The sequence below is a fragment of the Budorcas taxicolor genome, chromosome 2 (genome assembly GCF_023091745.1).
Source record: "Budorcas taxicolor isolate Tak-1 chromosome 2, Takin1.1, whole genome shotgun sequence".
In the NCBI taxonomy this organism is placed as follows: Eukaryota; Metazoa; Chordata; class Mammalia; order Artiodactyla; family Bovidae; genus Budorcas; species Budorcas taxicolor.
In genome coordinates this window covers 133,599,037-133,626,093 of record NC_068911.1, presented here as the reverse complement: position 1 = coordinate 133,626,093, position 27,057 = coordinate 133,599,037, and the positions used below count along the sequence as shown (strand labels likewise).

Sequence of the window (27,057 nt, the reverse complement as noted above, 5' to 3'; positions counted from 1 at the left end):
GATAAGGAATGATATCCTCTGTAGAGTGCCCAGCGCAGGCTTCCCTGGGGGATTGAGCACCAGACAGCAAGGGTTGCCAGCTCCAGTGGCTGCTCCTGGACTCCACTCTGTGGCACTTCTGTGTACTCTGATGGAATGTAAACCCCCCTGGAAGGAAAGCCCAGTGTCCTAAGGCACCCGTGCAGAGTAACATAGTACCTCCATTAAAGTTTGATGAATGAATTGGCAACGGTATAGCCATTCAAGCTGTTCCTCAAGCTTGTAAATTCTCTATTTGGCCTCCTTGGCTCTGCAAGCAATTCAGAAGTTGCTTGTGGGTGACATTTGTAGCTGGTACACGTGACTGAGCAACAATCACAGAGGACTCTGCATTTCTTCCCTGTGTGACCCTGCGGGCAGGGCAGCCTTTCTATCTGAGATGGCTGAGTAATCTGTCCCATGTGCTGCTGCAGTCTTCTTGGGCCCCTTAACATATCAAATTTGGTTCAGCCAAGCAGTACCAATGGCTGGTTCATTGTGAGTGCCACAAAGATAATTCCACCAAGCAACATCTATGAAATCAGCACAACTGGTGTGCAGAACAGATGGCTCTCCAATATCAGCTGGGAACCTAGTCTGTGAAATTTAAGCCATCCACCAAGGACGCTCGTGCTGGTGAGATGTGTACTCTGGTAACCCCACAGGTTCCCAAAGTGTCTCAGCCTTTCAAATGTTTGAGTTCTGCCTCTGTGCCAAGTGGGCTTCGCTGGTGGCTCAGTGGGAAAGAATCCGCCTGCAGTGCAGGAGACTTGGGCTTGATCTCTGGGTTGGGAAGATCCCCTGGAGGAGGGCATGGCAACCCACTCCAGTATTCTTGCCTGGAGAATGCCATGGACAGAGGAGCCTGGCAGGCTACAGTCCATGGGGTCGCAAAGAGTCAGACACAACTGAGCGAACTAACAGTTCCCGTTTCTGTGCCAGGTGCCATATATAGGCACTGGGAATACAGAGGTTCTTTACATACTGTGTGTGCTTCAGTGCCCCCATCTAGGAAATAAATAAATGTAAGTGAGGGGTGTTGGATACCCTCAGCTGTCGGGAGCACAGTCCTAAAGTCAAGTCCTGGTTCTACCACTCGCTAGTTGGATGTCCTTGGGCAAGATGGTGAACCTTGTGGGCTTCAGCTCTGCCTTCCATGAAACAGAACCACACCAGCCAACAGAAAGGAGACAGCGGTTAAATCAAGTGGGAAATTGCAAATCACTCCACCAAGGGCTGCATATACAGAAGGGGCTCTAGTTCCCTCCTCTGTTTGGTTTTCTTCAGAACAGAGGCTTTCGGTGCACAGCTTCCAGGAAGCAGCCTGTCTGATCCCAAACTCCTCAATTCACCTCCATGAATCAGCCCTGATTTAATGTTTTAAGCACATAAGCTGGTTTTCAGGGAAGGATGGGAGGGGAGGGGGGAGGCCGGCGGAGCTTCTCAGAAGCCTTTGAGGATGCAACTGTACTGCTGGTAGTTGTCTGATTTTTTCCCAGCTGAGCTGAATCCCACCTCAGTTCCCATCAGAAGATGCTATGGGAATGTGGATGGGGGGAGCTTGATGTAGCTGACAAAGCACAGCTTATGGGGCCTCTGAGACCTGAGTTCTAGCCCAGATTCCATCTTTCTCACCAGCTGTGGGACTCTGGGTAAGTTATTGAAGCTCTTGGAACCTCAGCTTCTCATCATTAAATTAAAACTATAAATCTTATAGGTTGCCCTTAAGGCTGAATGAAATAAAAATCTAAAAACTTACAGCATAGTAGGTGTTCAGTAATCATTGTTATTTTTTAATCTATTTTTTTAATAAATTTCTGATAAGGGAAATGAGACAGACATAACCTCCTATGGAGGGCAGATATTAAGTAATGGCAGCCACAATCACTGCTGATTGTGACTGCAGTCACGAAATTAAAAGACACTTGCTCCTTGGAAGGAAAGCTATGACAAATGTAGACAGTGTATTAAAAAGCAGAGACATCACTTTGCCAACAAGGGTCCATCTATCAAAGCTATGGTTTTTCCAGTAGTCATGTACAGATGTGAGAGTTGGAACATAGGAAGGCTGAGTACCAAAGAACTGGTGCTTTCAAACTGTGGTAATGGAGAAGACTCTCGAGAGTCCCTTGGAAAACAAGGAGATCAAACCAGTCAATCCTAAAGGAAATCAACCCTGAATATTCATTGGAAGGACTGATGCCGAAGCTGAAACTCCAATATTTTGTCCACCTGATGGGGAGAGTTGACTCACTGGAACAGACCCTGATGCTGGGAAAGATTAAGGGCAAGAAGAGAAGGTGGTGACAGAGGATGAGATGGTTGGATGGCATCACCATCATCAATGGACATGAATTTGAACAAACTCCAGGAGATGGGGAGTTTGCTCAAACAGGGAAGCCTGGTGTGCTGCAGTCCATGGGGTCACAAAGACTCAGACATGACTTAGCAACTGAGCGCCACCAAAAAGGGGAGGGGCACTGAGCGCCCTGCAGTTTCCTGTTTTTACTTCACTTCCTGTTTCTACCTCACAGAATCAGAGTAGCTGAAGACGAGTCTTAGGGGTCACTGGTGTCCGACTCTTTGCAACCCTATGGACTCTAGCCCACCAGGCTCCTCTGTCCGTGGAATTCTTGAGGCAAGAATACTGGAGTGTGTTGCTGTGCCCTTCTCCAGGGGATCTTCCTGACCCAGGGATCAAACCAGAGTCTCCTGCAGCTCCTCCATTGGCAGGTGGATTCTTTACCACTAGTGCCACCTAGGAAGTGGATGGTCCCTAGGCTTATTTTATATTAAGTGATCTGGAGTGAGCTGACTCAGCTGTTTAAAGCCAGGGCCTAGAGTAGATGCCAGGTCTCCTAATTTCCTAGCAAGAATGCTTGTCACCAACCTGGTGCAGTGGGCAAAGCAGCTCTTGTCTCCTCTGGAGAAAACCTACTGGACAGAGCACCACTCTGGAGAAGTTTAACAACTGGAGAGCACAACCATATCCACCTTCACGGAAAGTTTCCTCAACACCTTTGCATTTGTCTGTGTGAAGAACTCACCTGACCAGCAGCAACTGATCCAACGCCAACAGGAAACTTCAGGGGGACCATTGCCAGCCCCTTCTTCTTCCAGTAATTCTCCGAGTTGAATTTCTCCACAGCTGCTTTCCTTAGGGTGTAGGAAGACGTGGCCATGCATTCTTTCCAACACTGGATCAGGTTCTTGGCATTAATCTCCTGTTTGTAGGGTGTTTGATCAATTTCCTTGTACATGTTTACTGTTCGGACCTACGAAAGAGAAGGGAATCAAAAGGGTTGAGGGGGCACTCAGCCGACATAGTCTCTTCCACCCATTGTCCTTCTAGTCAAATTCTGCTCATTCTAGAAAACGCAAACTGAGCTCAAAATTCCCTTCTTCCTCTACTCAGACCTTCTATCTAATGTGTTAGCACTTAAATGCTTTTGAAGCTGCTCTTGCGTAAGTTCCAAGGCAGGACTCCTTTCTTTATGCTTCTTATATAACTCAGTACAGCCTAGATATGCTGTAGACTCTTTAATTCTAGGTGTACTTGTGCGTGTTTGTTGAAAGGCAATGCTGAGTTTAATTTACAGCCTACATGATCCACATGACTGATATCTTCCAGATGCTTTGGCAAGAGAAGACCACACACTTTCAAACATGAAAATATTAAAATTTGTTTAACTAAAACTTATAATTAGGATGAAAATCCAATAAAAAAAAATTCTATCTCAGGACGTCGGAAGCACTGAGTAGAATTCTTTCTGAATTCCCAGATATGAACTGGCAACGAAGGCTGTTAGTCACCAGTTTTTGAGAACAAAAGGTCAAGTGCCTCCCATTCCCCGCTGATCACATTCTCAGCAGTTAGGGCCGGCCACTCTCCAAGCTGACAGGAGCCTTACAGGCCTATCTTCTTCCCACCTTCCCCTCCCCAAATTCCCAGATCATTATAAAAGGAGAGCTGGATGTCAGTGAGCTGTTGAGAGAAGGTGGTGTTTTCAAGGATGGCTCCTCTCCCCTCTATATTCCTGGGGATGAAGGGAGGTCATTTGCTGATCCTCCTCCAACCGCTACCAATGTGCCAGAATATCTGGGAAAGAGGCTGTGGTGAGATGGCCAGGAAGGGAGGGTTAAGGGCTCCCTACAAGTTCAAAACAGAAAGATGATGGCTCCGGCCTATGGACCCAGACTCTAGTGCTGGGCCGGGGGAGGGTAGAAGGAGATGGATGCACTGGGGACCTGGGCTTTCCAGGCAGCAGCGGGCAAGGAGGCAGGGGCTTCAGGATCAGTTGGAAATTTAATTCTCACAGGGAACTGTCCATTTCTAAGAGAGCTGGCAGAAAGGGAGCCCAGAGATGACATACTCAAAGAGTGGCTTCAACTAACCAAGAAGAGGACAGAGAGCTTACTGGGAGAAGCCAGTGGCAGAAATGCTGTCTGTTTGCCCTGGTTCTCCTCCTCCTCCCTGCCCAACACCTGAGCAGAAGGCACAGGGGAGGTGAAAGGGGCAAAGAGTGCACCATCTTCCCACCCTAACGCCATGCCAGGATCCTGGGAAGAGAACTGAACTTGAGCATGAATGAATATTGGCCCAAGACTTTCAGAACCAAAAGAAGACCATTTAAGTAATTGAAATGACTCCAATGGCAGCTGCCTGCGATGTTAAGGAAGCGGAGGAAAAAAGGCTTTGACAGAACTTGTTGGTAGCAATTATACCCCCAACCAATAGAGACTTCTCACTACCAATGAATCCAGTGCTCATGCCTCAGTACCTTCTCCCATGACTTCTGAGGAGGAACCTGAGTAAGACAAGGACCCCTGAACTCTAGAGTCCTGCTCTGTATTAACCAGTCAGCTGGGTTAACTCCAGCAAATCATGTAGCCCCCGTGGACCTCAAATTCCTCAACATGAAGACCTCCAATGGCCCTCCCACCTCTATAATTCATTATCCTTTGTGAGACAAATTCAGCATTACCTTCTCAGGGGGCAACCCACATTTGGCTGCCACTTCTGTGATACAGGCTTCGGTGATCAGCCCTGCCTGGGGAAAGCCGAACCCTCGCAAAGCCGTGTTGGACGGAAGGTTGGTTCTGCACGCCCACCCCCGGCAGCGCAGGTTGGGAAACTTGTAGGCATTTTCCAGTTTCAGAAGTCCCATCTCTATTACCTGGGGAAATCCAGAGTTGACATGAGACCCTCAACCTTCTGGGCCTGTTTTACCATCCTGAGACCTCAGATCAAAACCAAGCCAGAAATGAACGACCTTCTCTGTATCGTATCAAACACACTAACCTTGACCCATGTCTCAAATTAAATGCATTTTTTGCTGTAAAATGATTTTTAAGGATTTGAATAATTTTTCTTTTAAAGTTATTTTAAATTTTTCATATTAGAGCTAATGCATCTCCCCCCCACCCCCAGGTTTTAAAACTTTCCAAAGCCTTTGAAGCATTCATCAACTCAGTCTACAGAATGTAGTGAATAAGATATCCTGAAAAACAGGAAAAAAAATGATATTTGATCTAATGCATTGGTTCTCGAACAGGGACAATTTCTCCGTCTTCCTCCCTGGGACATTTGCCAATGTTTGGAAATATTTCTGGTTGTTAAGTCTGGAGGTTAGCTGAGCCACTGACACGTACTGGGTGGAGGTCAGTGATATTGTTAGATATCTTATAATGCACAGGGCAGCCCCTACTACAAAGAATTATCCAGTTTAAAATATCAATAGGGTCAAGGTTAAGGTCTAACGCTTGCATTTGGGAGAAGAGCTCTAAAATTTGGGAAACATGGAGATAACACACAGATGTAGACTTAGCCAATATCTTTGGGGGCACAGTGGGGGCACCAGTAAGTAACATGTGGCTACTTGCTCCTGGCAATGAGAATATTTAGGCTTTTATAATTAAATATCATTTAACCATTGAACATTTTTCTTAATTAAATCATTTTATGTAACACTTTCCAGAATGTGCATTTGCTCATTAAAACACTTACAAATAATGACTCATCCAGGAAGGCACCAGCATTGTTATAATGCTCCATATCCAGGGCCAAGATTCTGCCATCATTCATGAATCCAACCTGGGGAAAGAGAATGGAACTTTGATCCTGGTGCTGGGTGCCAAGTCTCTCTAAAGTGTACTTTGTCACTGGTGAACCGTCTACATATTGATGAACATTTTTTATGACATTGGATTTGACATTTTCTTGGATAAGACACCAAAAGTGTATAGGCAACAAAACAAAAAGAGATACATTGGACTACATCAAAATTTAAAAGTTCCATGTATCAAAGGACACTGTCAACAGAGTGAAAAGGCAATCCAGAGAATGGAAGAAAATATTTGCAAGCCATGTATATGATAAGGGGTTAATATCTGGGATGTATAAAGAACTCTTACAACTCAACAACAAGAAACCCCAAACAACCTGTTTAAAAAGTAGACAAAGGACTTGAATAGACACTTCTCCGAAGAATATATACAAAATGTGTAATAAGCACATGGAAACATGTTTAGCATCACAAATAACTACGGAAATGCAAATCAAAACCACATAAAAATGGTTAAGATAGTAAAAAGTAAAAGTAATAATAATAAAAAGAAAGGGTAGAGAAAGATATAAAAGCAAAATAAAAACCCCTCGTTTAACCTGTCACTACCGTTCAGTCTTCTCCAAATCAACTGCATATTTCTTGACCTCTCATTTTCGCCATTAGTTCTTGGAATTCTAGCTTCCATCCTCATATTTCTACCAAAACCTTCTCCCCTAAAGTCAGTGATCTTGTAATCTCCAAATCTGGTGTCCTGCACATAATGTATTAATATTCCACATATTTTACTCATATAGGGCCCAATTTCATCACAACTCTCAGCAACATTTGGTGCTGCTAGAGGTCTTTTAAATAAATATCTTCCTTGCTTTTAAAATGTATTCAATGTTTCTGAACTTAGTAAAGTTCATTTTAATGATTTTTGTTGAACCAAATTCAAACCAAAATCAACGGCATGAACTATGAATTCAGCAGTTTAAGCTTGAGTCCTCATTCTGCCACGAAACCCACTCTATGATCTCAAGCAAGTTATATAACCTCTCTGACTATCTGTGACATGGCAGTAAATAAGGTAATGCAGAAAATCACAGGTAAGTGACTGAAACCTAGCAAGTTTCCTAAATATAAATGACTACTAATATTATTATAAATACTATTAATATCATCTCCTATCCTCACACCATCCTCCATCAGAACATATTATTTTCTCATGGTCTTAATCACCACTATGCTGACAGTTTATGTAATTATAATCCAGTCTTTTCAATAGAGTCCCATATCGATGAAGGACATTCCCACAACAATATCCCGTGGTCACTTCTTTCTGAAATACACAAATAAACTCATCACTGTCCCTCTAAACTATTTCCTCATCCAACTTGGCTCTTTCTTCTAGAAACCTCTGAGTCATGCTTGTGGTTGTTTTTCTCCATTATATTTTGCTAAGTCTGTCACCAAATTCTATTTTATTTTATACCATAATAGCTCTGGGACCCACCTCTTTCCACATCTTACTGTCGCAGCTCAGACCCCAACTGCTTCATGTCTGAACACATCAGTTGCCTCTTGGTGGTCTGCCTGCCTTCATTCTCTTGTCTCCCTAAGCCATCCTGCCCAGTGCCATCATATTTTCCCCCCAAAACACTCATGTTTGGCTATGACACTTGACTGGTCAAGGATCTACTCAGTCTCACTCTTTATGAGATCAAGTTTAAACCTGCATCCTGGGATTCTCAGGTCACTCTGAAACTGTCATCACCTAACCCAACCCACCTTACTTTCTACTACTTTCCAGTAAGCACTCTGGGGTTCTGATTCCCCTTCTCCCCTTACTCCTGTTCCTAATAATCATGCCACATGTAACTCACCTCTGCATTTATGCTGCTACTGTCCCACCACCTGGTATGACTTCTTTCTGCCCATCCATTCTTAAAGGTCATTTACATTTCACCTTCTCTAAGAAGTATCCTGTATACACTCCAGCCCATAGTCATCTCTCGCCATAGTTTTAACATGAGATTATTATGCTTTCATAATGATTTCATATGTATAAATCTCATTTCTCCCTCAACTACTAAAATGTTATCTCCTTTAGGACAAAGGTTTCCTCAATTAATTTCAACTGAACTAAACCAAATTCAAAATATAGCTTAGGGTGAATATAAGTTGAAAAAGATCCATTCATTACCTTCTAACAGGTACACTAGTTGTGGTAGAAATGATGCAACGTGTTTAACAAATCCTGCTGTCTTTCATCCTGGGCACATTGGAAGACTATATTTCCCATCCTCCCTTGCAGGTAGGTGGCAAAGTTCTGGCCATTAATGTGTTGATTAAGGAAAGGACCAACTCTTCCAGGCCTGGTGCTTAAAACATCTCCCATATGACACTTTTGTTCCCCCTCTCTTCCCTTCCCTTGTCTTCCATCCTTTGCAGAAGGGCCAGGGGAAGACAAAAAGTATTTAGAGCAGTGCTATCTGATGGAACTTCCTGTGATGATGGCAGTGTTCTCTATCTACATGTCCAATATGGCGGCCACTAGCCATAGGTGGTTTCTGAGCACTTGAAATACAGTTAATGCAACTGTGGAACTGAATTTTAAATTTTATTTAATTTAGTAGATTTAAATCTGAGGGGATGATGGTGGTATTGTTAGATAAAAAATAATTGAGTCTGTGAATGAGTAGCAGAGTTCTCTCATCTCCCCCCACTCCCACCCTCCAATGATTGCACTGGGCTGTTACTTGAGCAATAATTAACACAAAAAAGGTCTAAGTCCCTAAGAGTTTTCAGTTAGCCCACTCTGACAAGTAAACTTATTTTTATAAAGCAAAAGAATACTTATTTTCTGCTATGGAAATTTTTCTAAGAATTAGGAATTTCTGGGACAGAGTTTAACCAAAACGAAAACTGTGTTAGTCGCTCAGTTGTGTTTGACTCATTAAGAACCCATGGACTGTAGCCTGCCAGTCTCCTCTGTCCATAGAATTCTCCAGACAAGAATATTGGAGTGGTTAGTCATTCCCTTCTCCAAGGGATCTTCCCGACCCAGGGATTGAACCTGAGTCTCCTGCATTGCAGGCAGATTCTTTACCATTTGTGCCACCAGGGAAATACCCTTGACATACTAAAAAATGAAAAACCTGTTGGCAAACAACTGCAATTTCCATAACATTACTGTTATGGAAATTATTTTTACCACCCACATATAAAAATTTGGGAATAGTGTGATTATCAGATCTACTTTCATGGAAGTATGTACATATTCCTATGTTTCCAGTTTTGCACTCTATAGCAGTCAATTACCAGCTAGTAATTTTTTTACAAACTGACATCTTTGGGCAAAGCAGAGAAGCGTCACTGAACCAGCCAGTAATAGTGAGCACAAGGAAGAGAAAGTTGAAGCACAGTTTCTTGATTTGCTCCTTGTTAATCCCCATTAGAGAGTAGCCAGATGCTGCCCTCTGCCTTTCTGCAATATTATATTTCAACACAAAGCCCCCCACCCCCACCTCAGCTCACTTTATACTTTCCAAGGTAAGGGTGGCGGCCTCCAGTTATTAATATGTCTTCTCCTCGTTCTAGAATGCAGCGGACCGGACGACCATGCCTAACACAGAAGAAAAAGAATCAGGAGAAGTAAACTCTTTTACCAAACTGGAATTATCCAGTGTTTATGGAACTCCTAACAGGAGCCTGAGTGCAAGCCACACACATCACAGAACAACAGAGTGACCCCCTGAGCCCCACTGTGCGATTCTCAGGCAGACACCGTGGCCTCCTCTCCTCTGGGTCAGGGAACAGTGCCTGGCAATCACTACTCATGGGAGGGGCTCTAGGGTATTGCTTTGGGGTGGTTTCCCACTGGGATGACAACCTCCATGATGGGCAAACAGTCCCAGGGCCACATTAGAGATGGTTACAAATGGAGGCAGGGCATCTGGTCCCATCACTTCTTGGCAAATAGATGGGGAAACAATGGAAACAGTGACAGACTTTATTTCTGGGGGCTCCAAAATTACAGCAGATGGTGACTGCAGCCATGAAATTAAAAGACCCTTGCTCCTTGGAAAAAAAACTATGACCAACCTAGACAGCATATTAAAAAGCAGAAACATTACTTTGCCAACAAAGTACATCTAGTCAAAGCTATGGTTTTTCCAGTAGTCATGTATGGATGTGAGAGTTGGACTATAAGGAAAGCTGAGCACCAAAGAATTGATGCTTCTGAACTGTGGTGTTGGAGAAGACTCTTGAGAGTCCCTTGGACTGCAAGGAGATCCAACCAGTCCATCCTAAAGGAGATCAGTCCTGAATATTCACTGGAACGACTGATGCTGAAGCTGAAACTTCAATACTTTGGTCACCTGATGCAAAGAACTGACTCAGTGGAAAAGACCTTGATGCTGGGAAGGATTGAAGGCAGAAGGGGAAGGCGATGACAGAGGATGAGATGGTTAGATGGCATCACTGACGCAATGGACATGAGTTTGAGTAGGCTCCAGGATTCGGTGATGGACAGGGAAGCCTGGTGTGCTGCAGTCCATCGGGTCGCAAAGAGTCGGACACGACTGAGCAACTGAACTGAACTGAATCGAACATAAGGAGGAATTCGGGAGGTGTCTGCCTGCCAAGTACTCCCTGACAGGGCGGGTCTGGAATCAAGGTCTTCGTGTGTCATGGGACAGAAGAGTTGACCTACATTACTTAGCAAAGAAATTCAGCCTTCTACATGTGCCTGCTCCAAAGACAATTTTCTTTGGTTATGTGTTGACACCCTTAAGGGAAAATGGTACTATAAATAAATGCAAGCATAACAAAGGGGCTTCCTTGGTGGCTCAGCAGTAAAGAATCTGCCTGCAATGCAGGAGCCAAGAGAGATGAGGCTTCCATCCCTGGGTCGGGAAGATCCCTTGGAGGAGGGCATGGCAACCCACTCCAGTATTCTTGCCTGGAGAAGGCCATGGACAGAGGAGCCTGGAGGGCTACAGTCCACGGGGTGGCAAAGAGCTGGACACGACTGAAGCGACTGAGCACGCACGTGAGCGTAAAGAAAGCAAAACACCCATTGAAATTAAGGGAATATATATACACACACATTTTGAGATGTATTTTATATCTAATTATATGCATATACGAACCTTTTGAGATATATCTATATATCAATATATATAGATACACGGATCTATACAAATATCTACTGCAAAAGGTTGAACTGACCTGCATAAGGATATATACATTTATATATATATACAGGTGCTAAGGAGAAGTAATCTCATCTTTTCAGGATCTGCTTCTGTCTACTCTCCAGGCACATTTTTTAACTGTGGTTTTTATTCTTTTCAGTAACTTATCCTCATTTTTGTTTTTATACTATGTAGCTTGAGAATATAAAATAAAGAAGTCATAATAAGCCAGCGATTTGTGCATTTGTACATTATACGTTATTTTAAATAACCTTGACTCAGCTTCTTCCTCAGTGTTGAGATTCCACAATGTTGAGAATATTCAACGTGTCCTCATTTGATTTTTAGTCTATCGAACAGATTCTCTCCACTTACTTGTTTGCAGCAAATGCAGTGATGGCTGCCAGGACGCCAGTTTTTGTCACTTTCCCCCCAAAGGCCCCGCCAACACGCTTTACGTGACACATGACTTTGTTAGCTGAGACCTTCAAGACTGCAGCAGTTATGTCCTGTGAATGATAACAGTTTTCATTAATCTGACTCCCATGCAGCAAGGGAGTGGGTCAGTCTTACACGTTTTGATTGCTTAATGTATGTGATACGCAAACTCTGGCTGTACTAAACAATAGGATGATTTCCAAAAACCTAAGCAGGCATCCAGGCTGATCTCGGTAGTATTTGGCTGTAATGACAGTGCAAAAACTATCATTTATATTACATAGTCCTTTCAATGGAATTCCCAGGTGGCACAGCAGTAAAGAGACCGCCTGCCAAATGTAGGAATTGCAAAAGATGCTGGTTCGACCCCTGGGCCCAGTAGATCCCCTGAAGTAGGAAAGGGCACCCCACTCCAGTATTCTTGCCTGGAAAATCCCTTAGAGGAGCTTAGGGGACTAGAGTCCAAGGGGTCACGGGTCACAAGGAGTCGGATACGACTGAGCATGCACTCAGCAAAGAAAAAAAAGTCCTTTCAATATCAATGAGATATTTTTGTGATGATAAAAGTAAAAAAAAATTTTTTTTCCTTCATGAACTACACATAAGGTATCCTTTTCAGACTTGACTCCTATAGATATCTTCCTGCAGCAGTGAGATTTTGTGGTCTTCCAAGCCTTTCTCAGACTGGGTCTTTTCCTTGCACATCACTGTCTCTACTGGACAGTGAGCATCCCTCACTTCCCATCTGGATGAAGTTGGCTAGCAGGTCTTCCCTGGATCTAGGTCTTGTTCTTCCTTGCCATGCTAATGTCTGAGGTCATTAAGTCTTTTTCATTTTACTTTTTTTTAAATTGGAGGATAATTGCTTTACAATATTGTGTTGGTTTCTGCTGTATAGTGCAAATTGGTCATACAGATATATATATTATATATATATGTATATATATAATATAAATATATATCCCCTCCCTCCTGAGCCTCCTTCCCACCACCTCCCCATCCCAGCCCTCTTGGTAGTCACAGAGTGCCAGGCTGGTGTAGGTGGGGAGCCCAAGAAGAGTGAGGTGATAAGCCCAAGGTCACTCAAGCAGTGAGGAGCAGAACAGGACTGAAGTGGATTTGCCCAGCCCTTCTCAGAGGCCTCATTCTCCACATTCCCACTTGCTCTGGTAATGACACTGGCTCCTTGTGACCTACTGAATCAAGACCCCAGTGTCAATTCCCCTTACTTCCACCCTGATGCTTAAACTCGCCACCCTAGGCACATCCTCCATTCCAGCATAGGCAGTCTGTACTACTCTTCCCTCTTTACACACACACTGCCTGGCCTATAGGACACAGGCGAAAGGGGTTTGCCAAAGGGATGAACGAATGGTTGAATGAATGAATGAGTGGCATTTGATCTTGGTGCAGAACTGCCTGGAAACGGCCTCTTTCCTCACCATCTATAGACAAACTTCATTCTCACTGTAAATCCAGACTTAAGACTTCATCTTCATGGAATTTCCCAGATAATTCTAGGGCTTCACGAACCTCCATTCTCTTAATTCTCCTCTGTAAATTCCGACTTAGCTGATTCAGCACTTGGCTGTATTCTGCTCAATACTCTTTCCTAATTGCTTCATGTGAATTAGGTGACTATAGGTTTTGGAGGGCAGACTTTTGTCAAAAAAAATTTTTTTTAAGTTTTATTAAGCAAGATTGAAGGCAGGAAGAAAAGGGGATGACAGAGGATGAGATGGCTGGATGGCATCACTGACTTAATGGGCATGAGTTTGGGTAAACTCTGGGAGTTGGTGATGGACAGGGAGGCCTGGCGTGCTGTGGTTCATGGGGTCGCAGAGTTGGACACAACTGAGTGACTGAACTGAAATGAATTGACATACATCACTGTATAAGTTTAAGGCATACAGCATGATGGCTTGATTTACATATATTGATCACCATGGTAGGTTTAGATAATATCCATCATCTCATACAGATACAATTAAAATAAAAAATTTCTCACTGTGACGAGAGCTCTTAGGATCTATCTCTTAATAACTTTCACATATATAATACAGCTGTGTTGATGAGTGTCATCATTTCTTTTGTAGTCTTAACAGTGCCAAGAGTATAGCAAAAGAGACCTGCTGGTTGTAAAGTTACAGGTCCACAAAGAGAAGACCACTGCTTTCATAATACCTTAAAAGTTGTAAAGTGTATGGATCTTAACACCCAAAAGCATATGGCTGTTAGTACTCTAAACTCCTTTAGTTTCTAAAATGACATTTTAACCTCTAATTGTTCTCGTTGTATCTTGTTGGCAGAAACCACTTAGCCACATCCCCTCCATGTGGCCCCACCTTACCTGTATGTATTTAGGGAACTGAGTAGACACATAGACATCAATTTCTTGATCCTCTCCTTTGGGAACAACCAGCATGCTTTGGGTTTCCATATAAAAGTGTTCTTGACCTCCCATGTGTATTTCACCTGTTAGAGGAAAATACACCAGAATCAAAGAAGCTGTCTGATAGCACCTCCCTAAGTGTTATCTCATTATGGAGAAATTCCAGCAACAGTGCTTCTGCTTGGGCAGCAGGCTGCATGGTGAAGGGCCACAAATAACAATAGTTAGCTTTTATTGAGAACTAAGAGTTCTGCAGGGGAATTTGTTACATCTGCCAATACAGTAAGTCACAGAGTCCTGGGGATGAATGTGTGACTTTCCAGAGTAAAATACTATGGCAAAGAGAAGTCCTCTCTCTGTTCTTTCTTGTAAGTGGAGCTAACTCTCCTGGACATTATACATAGTAAAAGAAACAGAAGAAGTCTCTGGAAGGCACAAGTCAGACATGACTGAAGTGGCTTAGCATGCATGCATATTATAAATACGGGAGAGTAAACGGATAAAGGGAGGTAGGGTTTTTATAATTTACTTAAACTAATAAAGTGTCACTACCAAATATACCATAAATTTAACATCTAGAACTACCACTAAAAAAAAAAAATCACAAAGAGACACACTCAAACCACTATACATAAATAAAAATAGAATTCTAAAAAGTGTATGAGTAACCTATTGGAAAACAGGGCTAAAAATGAAAAACAGAAGTTAAAAAAAAGAACAAAACAGAATACAACTGTGTCGGTCATCATGTTAGGTGGAAAGAAGAACTTACAAAGGAAAACTGTGTCCAGTAAGAGTGATTTGTAAATTATTTGAGAGGGATTCCCAAGAAAATCTTTTATATGAGAATCTGGACTTCCTCTCTTATCCGAAATCTGAATAAAGAGAGTACAGGAGAATAAGTAGATTCTACTTCTTTAATAACATTAAAGATTACAAGGTCAAGAACCCGGATCTCAGTTTCAGTTGAAGTTTTTATCAAAAGTGTACATCAAAAACCCATTTGTCTGTAGGATCAAATCCATGGTATACAATATTAGTGATTCCGCCTATCCACCCAGAATTAATGTGGTTAAGTTTAAAAAATACAGAGCTAAAAAATATTAGACAGAGTTGTTTCTGCTTAAACCCATCAGGTGGGCAATATTTTAAGACCCTGTTACATCGTGCTGCCCGCCTCAGAGCCCTGGACCCACGGTGCCCTCTCCTCACTCTACAGTGTGGCTCACAACTCTCTAGGCTGCAAACCAATTTGTTCAACTAATCCCTGAGATAAAGTGTTATCCCAGGATGGGCTTAGGAGTGATTCCTTCGGGCGTATTTACATTTTAATGAGTTCCTTGAAGACGAAAAGCCATTAAGATATGAAGGAGTCTCTCCGTACTCTGCCCAGCAGGACAGGGTATGGGGAAGATCATTTTAGCGTCAGAGTTCTCCTGCAAATCCTGCTATGGAGATTGTTATCCACTCTCTCAGTGTAAAGCCCACCCCAGCTAGTGGGGTTTCACAGAGATGAGTGAGAAGCAGCATAACGTAGAGGAGAGAACGTTAACTTCAGAGGTGAGAAACTTATATAGATTTGATTCCTGGTCAACTTCATGTCTCTCCAGCCTTAGTGGGCTCATTTGTAAACCAAATTCTTTAAAGTCCCTCTAGGATGTGGGTTTGATTCCTGGGTTGTGAAGATCCTCTGGAGGAGGAAATGGCAACCCACTTCAGCATTCTTGCCTGGGAAATCCCATGGACAGAGGAGCCTGGCGGGCTACAGTCCACGGGGTCGCCAAGAGTCGGCCATGACTGAGCCACTGAACAACAACCAGGGCTATGACACAGCCATTATGTAAGGCTGAGATATATATCTTCGCAGTTGGTAAAAGTCAGCAATGGCATCATTCCCTTCAAGAGCACAGTTCAAGACTTGATGTGATGCTCAACATATTTCATCTTTTAAATATTCTTTTTTCTTGGGGCATCTGTTTTCCTAAGGGGCAGATTAAGTACCATCATGATTAGTATCTCCAGTTATCTCTCATTGAAACAAGTAGTCATAAATCCTTCATCAAAACATTTGGAGAATAAGCATAAAATCCCTTTGAGGCAAGAGAATGAAAACTCAAAAGCAGTACAATTGTCCATTTTACAGCTTCCTGTTCACTTTTATACTTGTCAATAGGGTATTGTGCTGTTGTGCAGTTGCTAAGTCATGTCCGACCCTTTGTCCCGACCCTATAGTCTGTGGCCTGCCAGGCTCCTCTGTCCATGGGATTTCCCAGGCAAGAACACGAGTGGGTTGCCATTTCCTTTCCTAGGGGATCTTCTCGACCCAAGGATCAAACCCACGTCTCCTGCATTAAGGTGGATTCTTTACTGCTGGGCTCTATAGAGTATGTGCAACTTAAAATTCAAGAAAGAGATAGATTGAACAACTTACCTAACTAAATGAAATAATTAAATAATATGTCAAGGACAAACACAATAATCAGATTCTCACACAGAAACATATTATGGAACAAAGAGTGCATGGACATATTATGGAGCAAGTGGAGGAACTGCTGTCAATATCAGTATTTCTAAGATACTCTCACCATGGACTCTGTGCAGAAATGCTCCTACCTTCTCTCCCACAAAATAAACTCACCATCGAGTGTTTGCCAGACTTTACTAACCCTAAGAGTCACCTAGAGCACTGTTAAAATTCGTGAAAAATAGATTCCTAGGCTGCCCTGGATCTTCCAGTTCCAAGGGGCACAGGAATATACATACATATAGACACAGACAGACAGGCAGACAGGCAAAGAGACAGAGGCAGAGAGATATACACACACACAGAGAACAATAAAGCAGGTTTAGTGAAATGTTTATTGGGGAATCTGAGTAAAGGATAATTAGGAGTTTCTCTAATGTTTCTGCAACCTTCCTGAAATTTAAAACTATTTCAAAACAAAAATTTACAAGAATTTTGTTAGAAAGCTCAAGTCAACTATTTTCCAAGAGGGAATGGCACCCCACTCCAGTACTCTTGCCTGGAAAATCCCATGGGCAGAGGAGCCTGGTAGGCTGCAGTCCATGAGGTTGCTAAGAGTTGGACACGACTGAGCAACTTCACTTTCACTTTTCAGTTTCATGCACTGGAGAAGGAAATGGCAACCCACTCCAGTGTTCTTGCCTGGAGAATCCCAGGGACGGGGGAGCCTGGTGGGAGGCTGTCTATGGGGTCGCACAGAGTCAGACACGACTGAAGCGACTTAGCAGCAGCATATGTAACGAAAGGAAGTCTGCAAGGAAGTAGGGGAAGGGGACAAGGAGGGAGAGAGGAAAGGAAGGAGAAAGCAGAGATGGAGAGGGGTGAAGGAGAAATCAGAAAGGATGACAGAGAAAGAAACGTGGACTTTGGAAATCCATACAAAAGCTATCAATCCACAGTGTTTCATGGTGCCTGCTGTCTAACATGACTAATAGCAACAGTAGTGGCTGCTGTCTAACATGACTGTGGTCCTGCTCCTTAACCACTCTGAGCCTCAGTTTCCCGACCTTTGGGAAAACAGACACCATCTGTACAACTAACACCTGGAGCCCTGGCAAGGGCGATCCAGGACCGCTTCCTCTCTCATCATTTGTTAAAGATAGTTTTACCTTCAAGAATTTGATCCACCATTTTAAACGCTTCATCCACATTTCCACACTCCAGTTTCCTCTCTGGCTCAAAGAAGGACTTGTTTTGTATAGCTTCCTAGAAGGAGAACAGAAGAGTGAGCCCCCCACCAGCCCCACAGCAGCAGCCACATATGGTGCTGGATCACCTGAGTCTGGGCAGTGCTTCTCTTGCTCTGGCATCACATGCAGTCTCGTCAGGACCCCATGAACTGGGTTAAGAACCATGCTGCAGAGAGACTCCCCATGGAGCAAAAGCAAATGTCCTCATTGAGTAAAACAAAAAAAACAACTGCTTAGAAAACACCCAACACCAAGGTGGTGGAACTGTTTCCAGGCCAATTATTCTCCACATTCCACAGCCCATGTTATGCAGCCAGGGTAACAAGGCACAGGGACTTAGATCTTGGGCTCTGGACCCAGTTGGAGTTGTGTCCATCTTCTGATGTACTAGCTATTTGACTGTGGGTCTATTACTTCACCTCTTTGAGCCTCATTGGTAAAATGAAGGTAGAGTTGTACACACTGTTCCAATAGGGTTGTAAAAAGTAAAATAAAATAAGGCATGAGTGAGCTTACATGGCATATAACAAATGTTCTGTTAATGCTACCTGAAGGCACTCTAGTGATAAGGACATGATGGCCTTGACTGCTGGTCCCAAGCTTCTCCTTTGGGGGACTGAGTCCAGCATTTGCACTTGGGACTTCCAGCCCTGGAAGTAAGATTCCAAGTCTAGAGTGGGTACCACAAATCCACTTATATACTGGTTCCTAATGGCTTCCCCTGGGTGCCTAGTGAAGGACTATAATAGTAAGTACACATTATCAGGGATGTAGCTGAAAAATCTAGGTTGGTTTTCCTACCTATCCTTGGGAATTCATCTTGCTGTAATCCCTTGGTCCTTGGCAAGTGTGACATGTCAGCTCCTGGGAGTATTTCTATATCAGATTATTGTCCATCCATGAAATTCCAGCCTGGTGGCAGCTAGGGATTCTCCAAACTTTGGTTCCCTTTGGCCACCAGTAAGTGTCTAGACCTATCAATATACCTTATGGATATGCTGTTGTGATCCTGCCATTTCCTCCATCAAAAAGTGGGTTGGGTTTTTTCCTACTACCACGAGGCCCAGGGTCTTTGATAGAGTGTTTGTTGATTGCTTCTAGTGTTGATTAACTGTGTGACTTTGGGTAACTCAGCCTTTCAGTTTCTGCATCAGAATGGGGATAATAACAATTTTTACCTTATAGGATTGTTGTGAGCATTTAGCGACTTACGTAGGAAACCTGTTTGGAACCAGGTAATCACACAGAGAGCTCTAGGTGTTACCTATGGTCACGTTGATAAGAGATTCTGATTGGGAGCACCACTTTCTCACCATGGTTATCAGCCTGACTCTTGGGGCCAAGAGTTTTGATAGCATTTCCCCATTCAAGCTATTAAAAATTCAAAAAAGCATAAGCTAGGTTAAACATGAGTGATAGTGATGGAGATCTATTTGTTTTTATCCTGTTTTAATTGATAACATACTTCCTACTGGAATCAATTCATATGATTTTCTTTTTTTATTGGAGTATAAGTGCTTTACAACATTGTATTAGTGTCTGCTGTATAACAAAGCATATGATCTCTTATTAATCTAAGACTCAGATATTCCAGGCTCAAAACAGAAATTAAGTTTCATACATCCAGTTTTTTTTTTTTTTTTCCTTTGAGTTTGGCCTTTTGCTGCTTGCTCTTTGAGTAACTCAGAGATAATTTCCTGAATATTTCTTGGTCAGGAAAGTGATAAAAGAACTATAATATGCAAGGAACATGGCATATTTCCTTGCTATACACTTTGATTAACTCGTCTTGATCTAGTTGATTGATCTTGGAGAGCTTAACCTTTGATAGAAACATGAGGTATTTCTTCTCCGCAATGTCAAAGCTTGGTATTTGATATTGGGATTCTCTGGCAGACAATTCGAGCTATGCTGGTGGAGGTTGAGGTGGGGGTGGGAAGAGAGTGGTGTCTATTTGCTTTTGGAATTTTTTTTGGCTGGAAAGCAGAGTGCAGGGCGGGGGTAAAGGAAAATACTTAGTCACTGGAATTTGGCAAAGAATTACAAACAAAATTTTTGATAAAATATTACGCAAATAAATTCTTACTAAGAATTCAAACTCTAAAACAAAATGTTGGGGAAGGAATGTATAAAGTCAGCAAGTATACGAGGCAATGTATGAATGAAAAGGGTTTAAGATGGAAACAGAATGAATTTGAAACTAGCCAGGAAAATTTGGAAAGCCTAATCACTCTTTGACTCCAACTAAACTTTTATTTTTGTTTCCTTGACACGATTCTTTTTAAATTTCAAAACACTGAAGACATTGTCCAGAAACAAACTCTATGTTCCTTGGCATAAAGCAGCATGATAGGAAATATACCCAAGGCCAAGTTCTGGAGACACTAATCTTGGCCAGCTCATTTCCTTATTTTCTGCCTCAGAGCATGCTAGTCACCTGGAGAACAATTTATTCATTATGACGTGGAGATAATATTGCATTCCCAGATTACATTCAGTCTCTATGTGCTGAATCTAACCTACTCATGCTGTTTTCCCAACTTTCATGCTTTTATTACTTTGTAAATTATAAGAACCAATGAAATGTATGCAGAAGAATACTCATGTCACTTCATGGAGATGAGTCTTAAAACCTTTATAAATTTCAAAATTGTTTTTAAGAAACAGGATAGGAAATGCAGTTCCCCAATTTGTTCAAGTTGCCAAAGTAACTGTCAGCATCATAGGATCTGTTTCTCATACTTACTTAAGATATGCATTAAAGGATCTAAAACTAGGGTCACAGTATATGCTTCATGGAGCTTCTTGTTGGTTTTCACTATATACCTAAAAGAGTCCCGGTGAAGGTGGATATGGAGCCCTGGGTGTGCCCCCTCTTCTGGACATGGCTGGGTGCCCATCTGGCATTCTTGTCACCTGCCCCTTCTAAAGAGTGCTCAGATTTCTGTTGAGGTCTCCATCACTCCCCATACAGCTCATGACCCTCAAAGAAACCTGACCCTCCAGCAGTAACCAACAGCTCTTGCCTGTCATGAATCCAGAGAGGGACATGTGACCTAAATGCCTGATGACGCTGGGTCCCAGGACTCGTGGGGTGCTGAGTCGATGGTGTTCTCTCTGCCATCCTATGACCACAGGAGGCAAAGCCTGGACCATGGGGAGCAGGGAGGAGATTTGGAAGACTAGCTTCCTTGCTAATAGTGATAGAGTTTGAGGAAAAACAAAGCCCCTGTGTTTTGGAAGCCACTCTGAGTCAGATTTTCTCTCTTGTTTCTGGCATTTTAACTGATACACCACTTAAATATGTTCTTCTGGCCCCACCCTTGAACTCATTACCTCAATGGTTAGGATCAGCGGCTCCAAATCTCGGTAGACAATCTTCACTCGCTGAGCAGCTCGCTTTGCCTGGACCTCAGAATTGGCTATCACGGCGCAGATAAGCTGACCCACACAAGACACCTGGAATACAGAAGAGACTTCTAGTTCCAAGGAGGGCAGGCAGCAGGTCCTTTCCTTCTGTTCATCTTCCTCCTCCTGCCAGCACAGAGCTAGACACACAGTGGACTTCAGCGCAGTGCCGTGGTTAAGGAAGGCTTCTGTAGAGAAGTCCATTTGTCAGAGTTGGCCTGCTGACCTCTGGGAAGTCTGCACCAGGAGAGGGAGGACTTTTTGCTCCATCATTGGCAGCGGCAGCTGAAGAGGGACTGGTGTGATGCCGCCTCACGTAGAGCAGACTCAGGCTTTGAGGATGCTTGAGGGCCATCTGGCCTAGGAGAGTCAGTCCCATGGCTTGACCTGGGGCTGCCACACTGCGAACAGGGCCATTCTGAGGGGAGACTTCTGCCTTCATGACAAGAAGGACCAGAAAGTCAAGACCATCTCACTCAGAGAGGAAGGAGGGAGGGGACAGTGGTCTCTGCCCTGAACTGGGGAGCGCAGGCTTTTTCAGGGAGAGACATGATTGTAGGGGCCAAGAGTGAGTTGGGAGCAGTCACCATTTCACCTGCAGGTGGGGTAGGCAGATGGCCTAAGGAGTTCACCCAGGGACCAGGGCAGAAAGTGGATGGGGAAGCACGAAACCAAGGCTCTATAAAAGTGAAATAGTCAGGACTGGAAGAAGTCATGGGACCATTGGATTCTCTTTTATACCTTTGATTGTGATCCAAATCAAAACATAATCACTCATTTTTCAGATTGACATTAGATTATTAGGACTTTTCTACAGTAAGCATATAGTAGTTTTATCACCAGATAAAAATGGTAGTAAAAAAGAGTTAAATCCAGGTGCACACACACACACACACACACACACACGCGCGTGTATTTGTTGGGTGTAGGTGGGTGGGGTCAGTGGGTAGATGAATGAAACAAGAATTGCAGATGTTAATCATTGTTGAAGCTGGATGATGGGTTTATGGGGATTCATTGTACTCTCCTTCTCTATCTTTGTGTGTGTTTAAAATTTCTGCAATGAAATGATTTTTTAAAGATATAGCATGAAAAGGACAAATGTTAAACTAGGAATGAAACTAACAGAGACAATCATTCACAATGGCTCTGCTCTCTGCTCTCCACACACATGGGGTTTGCCGCATGATCTGGTACACAGGCACGCCCCTGAGATGCTCAGGGTCAATGTGTCCACACCTCAGGGAGTTGTGCTATCATGTGGCCCAAGATGGCTTTGCTTGTCTAGTTAACATTTATGCAAAAGCCATAGTTCTCATCGTCTTTTTCCAGGACCACACAGCCCTGCCTTGGGAGAGTTGACCTTGACTTCAGACACTCAGTCACCAAACTTTCATTTTTATCAACTAAGCATCCTAGTGAGAGCCAGCGGCAGAGACTCTTTCAAATGATGAAGCTCTTTTGGGTGAACACTGAATGGAAGTTAAGCAGAAAACCTTCTGGACAGTGCCCTGGCTGCATTTCCTCATGGCTTCAGATACAGTAGCCAATGTTTTTTTATCATTTGAAACTTTCAGGTGGCAATAGTGCTATCAGTGTTCCTCTGCTTATTTACCCGGCTTTGTAGGAAGCAGCGTGAAATCTACAGATGAATCAGACATGGGCTCTCACTCCAGACATTTCACCAGGTAGCAGAAATAGATAAGACATTGAAATAAATAAGCTCAGTACAGGGTAGAAAGCGTAAATACAGGTTCCCTTTGCCTTCTCCTTAAGCTCTGTGAGAACAAGGACCACACGGGTCTTGCTCACCTGCAGCAGGTGCTCACTTAAAAGATGCCTGTTGAATACACAGTGTATGAATGAATGAATCAGGGTGAGTTCAGACAGGGAGAGAACTCCTGGGTTAAAGGATAGGAAAGGCTTCATAGTGGGGATATCACTTGAACTTGGACGTTGGACACACTGAGACTGGAACCATACCACGGATTCTCAGGGAAAAGAACAACAAATAAAATTTCTCGTTATTCTCCTCTCATTTATCCTTTCCTAAGTATGAAAGCAGCACATGATCTTACCACCATTAGAAGAAAATATAAAACACTCAAGTGTCTTTTATATAACTAGCCAACTTCTTTACTTATGTGGAATATGAATGTTCTTGAACTAATTCACTATTAAAATACAGTGATTTATAATAAGCATTCAAAGAATATTGGAATCCTTTATGATGTGCCAAATTCAATGCTACCTTTAAGAATATATGAAGTGCCAATAACTGAGGAAGTTACTTTTTTTTTTTTTGGCCACACTGAGAGGCAAGTGGAATCTTAGGTTCCCGGTAAGGGGCTGAATTCACACGCCCTACAATGGAGACGTGGAGCTTTAATCACCAGACCACTAGGGAAGTCCCTGAGGAAGTTACCTTTAAAACAGAAAGCAAAAATGCAGTACCTCATCTGTTGCCAGAAGTTGCTCAGTGTCAGTTAAAAAGCCAAAGTTGGTGGTGATGCCTGGAAGATGTTCCCCAGTCAGGATGTCTACCACCCCAGGCAGGCTGAGAGCTTCAGACAGATCGATAGACCTAGACAAGAACACATAGAACAGAGCTACTCAGAGGAGCCCCACAGCCTGCAGGCCATGGAGAATATGCTTAATCAGAGAATAAGATACAAGAGAGGGAAGATATGCCCAAAAACCTTACAATAGTTCTATGCCACACAATCGAGAAAGAATTTCTGGGACAATGAAATTTTCCTACGGAGGGACAAATTGTAGTAAATCCTACACTTCGACCCCATTTCACTTCTACATTGGACATTGCCAACAAATAGCCTATCCTCTTCAGACAATTACTTTTCACTAACGTGACTTATCCCCCAAAAGTAATTATTGTTTGTTGGATAAAAACTTCATCACTTACACAATCTTAGCACGAGCTCTTGAACTTGTTACAAAAGTCAAGAACAGTTCCCGGTCCACTACAGGCATGTCATCACAGTAGATGGCTTCGCCCGTGGCATGCTTAATACCAGACAGGTGCATGATGGGATGGCCAATTGGGTCTTGAGAAAGCTGCTTTAGGTCTGCATTCTGTTTAATCGATAACCAACATATCATTTTTATAATCATATTATGCACAACTCTATGTAATTTACATTCAAGCCAGAACACTTCTGAAAACGAAAACATCACTATTAATAACACCAGGACAGTAAACTTATTTCAGTAATTCAGTAGGCAAACTGGGATGTGTAGCCATGGTGTTGTTCTTATTTTTTTTCCCCACTATTTTGAATACAGACCGCAAATATTTTAACACAGATTCTATTGTGTAAGTAAATGAATATAAATCTTTCTTCTTGATTATATAAAATTACACCTTTTTACAAATGCTCATGTATATCTTTAACTTTCATTATCAAAATTATCTTACTCTTGTAGCTAGGCATGTCATGTGTACTATTTGCAGAAAAGCCGAATTACCATGGTTGTAGAAAATATCAAGTGCATTCAATTACAAGAGCTTTTATTATTTTCTATTTTGAGTGAGGAAGTCTTACCAATGGTAAGACTCATCACTTACACAATCCTGATAAAGAATGAAGACACAGAAAGCTGCATTTTGAGTAATGATTCATTAATGTTACTATTTCTTAGAGACCCATGGAGTAAAATGTCTTGCCACTGGCTTTATAAATACCTTGTACTTTATAAATACCTTGTGCTACCATAAATACCTTACGTTTGTTTCATTAACCAAAATGAAATTAAGAAATATAACATGTCCTCCAGTATTTCAAATATGAGAGAATTGTTAGCTTTCTTGGTTGCTTATTGGAAGAAGAAGATTGGAAGTATGAAGAAAGAAGAAATAAGAGACATTCCCTAGTGGCTCAGTGGTAAAGAATCCACCTGCATCGCAGGAGATCTAGGTTCGATCCCTGGGTAGGGAAGATGCCCTGGAAAAGAAAATGGCAACTCACTCCAGTATTCTTGCCTGGGAAATCCCATGGACAGAAGAAGCCTGGAGTGCTACAGTTCACGGGGTCAGAAAAGAGTCGGACATGACCGAGCAAAACAACAGCAGCAATAGAACAAGTTCAGAGACTAGGGGCAAGGCTAAAGTTGCCACAGGTGCTGCTGATGGAACTGCGGGAGGTGGAAATTCCAGAAAAATTGCCAGTCAAGCCAGCCACCATCTAAAGGCTACTCTCTGAAAGGAGAAGGCAGCTCTGAGGCCTGGAGTTCTGCCCTGCGAGGCAGTGCTGAGCCATCTCATCCACACTTCACTGGATCAGTCTTTCAACCGGCACCAGGGCTGAGGCCAGATGCTCAGAGCCTTTGCTCTAGAAGACTTGGGCCTGAGGCTGGTCAGCCAAGGTGAGGCCCAGAGAGAGCTAAAGGAGCTAAAGGCCTCTCTTCCCCATCCCACCTGCTGCCCTACACTGCTGTTCACGGGGTCACCCCAAGCCTGGTTGGGGCAGGGACTCTCTTTGAGATGAGGCTCACAGTGATTGCAGCACATGGCAGGAGGGAAGAGAGAACAGTTGCCAACAGAACACCTACTGGTCAAGACCTTTCCTGGGGGGAAAAGCAGCCATGGAAGCTGTTTCTAAATCAGCATCATTTAAGGCAGGTGGCGCTAGTGGTAGGCAACCTGCCTGCCAATGCAGGAGATGGAAGAGAGGAGGGTTCGATCCCTGGGTTGGGAAGATCCCCTGGAGGAGGGCATGGCAACCCATTCCAGCATGCTTGCCTGGAGAATCCCATGGACAGAGGAGTCAGGTGGGCTATAGTCTGTACGGTCCAAAGAGGCAGACATGACTGAAGCAACTCACATGCACACACGGGAAATTTTCTAAAAGTACATACTTTCGTATTTGAGTCCCAGAATGTGCAGTTGAGAAAGCTTACACGTTGCACATTGGCAGTAAATGAGATGTTCGCTATCACCTAGAGTGGTGTGTGTGTGCTCAGTCACGTCTGACTCTATGTGACCCCAGGGATGGTAGCCCTCCAGGCTCTTCTGTCCATGGGATTTTCCAGACAAGAATGCTGTGAGTGGGTTGCTATTCCCTTCTCCAGGGGATCTTCCTGACCCAGGGACTGAACCCACATTTCCTGAGTCTCCTTCATTGGCGGGTGGATTCTTTACCACTAGTGCCACCAGGGAAGCCCTGGACACTCTGAACTTGTTCATATTTCATATAAAATATACTGTTTTACAGCAAAATATACGTTTACTGATTAACATTTATTGTTTTAAAGCCCATATTTGTTTCACTTAAATGTAAAGTTCAATTTTGTAGTTACTACAATACAAGGCACAAAAAATTAGTATTAGCTGAGTTTTTGTGTGTGTGTTCATCCTGACTTTATATAAACTAGAAAGCAGAAGATTATGAATAAAGATAATTTAGAACTTGGCCTAGGTACCATTAACTAAAGGTGGCTAGTAGGTCACAAATGTAGAGGAAGGGGGAAAATGAGAGAACATTTTACATATTCAGGCAATATGAACATATTATATAAATATATATAAATATGAAACTGATTAATTTAGCTGAAGATGTAATGTCATTAAAGCCAGTTGTAATGACTCTACTAATGAAAGAGTATGTATTTGATTACTTGCTTGTGCTTGTTATACAGCTAAAGACACCATGGAGGAAAGAATACTGTCACCTCTAACAGGTGATCTCTGATTTGGAGAAAAAAAAAAAATGCTGGTCATGAGTGCTGAAGTTCCTCTAGCAAAGTGGGTATTTGCGTGTGTGAAAACCCAGAAAAAAAAACAAAAACAAAATCAAAACATCTGTGTGAGAAATACACT

At 42.9% G+C, this 27,057-nt stretch overlaps 1 protein-coding gene across 1 annotated transcript in view; it reads right to left on the bottom strand.

Moving 5' to 3' along the window:
• AOX1 (aldehyde oxidase 1) overlaps positions 1 to 27,057 on the bottom strand; it is a 70,277-nt gene that overhangs the window by 15,267 nt on the left and 27,953 nt on the right. The window contains exons 17-26 of the mRNA XM_052657728.1: positions 24,145 to 24,314; positions 23,676 to 23,805; positions 21,150 to 21,272; positions 17,733 to 17,829; positions 14,058 to 14,182; positions 11,645 to 11,778; positions 9,606 to 9,693; positions 6,026 to 6,112; positions 5,004 to 5,195; positions 3,066 to 3,293 (exon numbers count right to left, since the gene is read on the bottom strand). Of these exons, the coding sequence (XP_052513688.1) occupies positions 3,066 to 3,293; positions 5,004 to 5,195; positions 6,026 to 6,112; positions 9,606 to 9,693; positions 11,645 to 11,778; positions 14,058 to 14,182; positions 17,733 to 17,829; positions 21,150 to 21,272; positions 23,676 to 23,805; positions 24,145 to 24,314 (1,374 nt within the window). The remainder of the gene's footprint in view (positions 1 to 3,065; positions 3,294 to 5,003; positions 5,196 to 6,025; positions 6,113 to 9,605; positions 9,694 to 11,644; positions 11,779 to 14,057; positions 14,183 to 17,732; positions 17,830 to 21,149; positions 21,273 to 23,675; positions 23,806 to 24,144; positions 24,315 to 27,057) is intronic.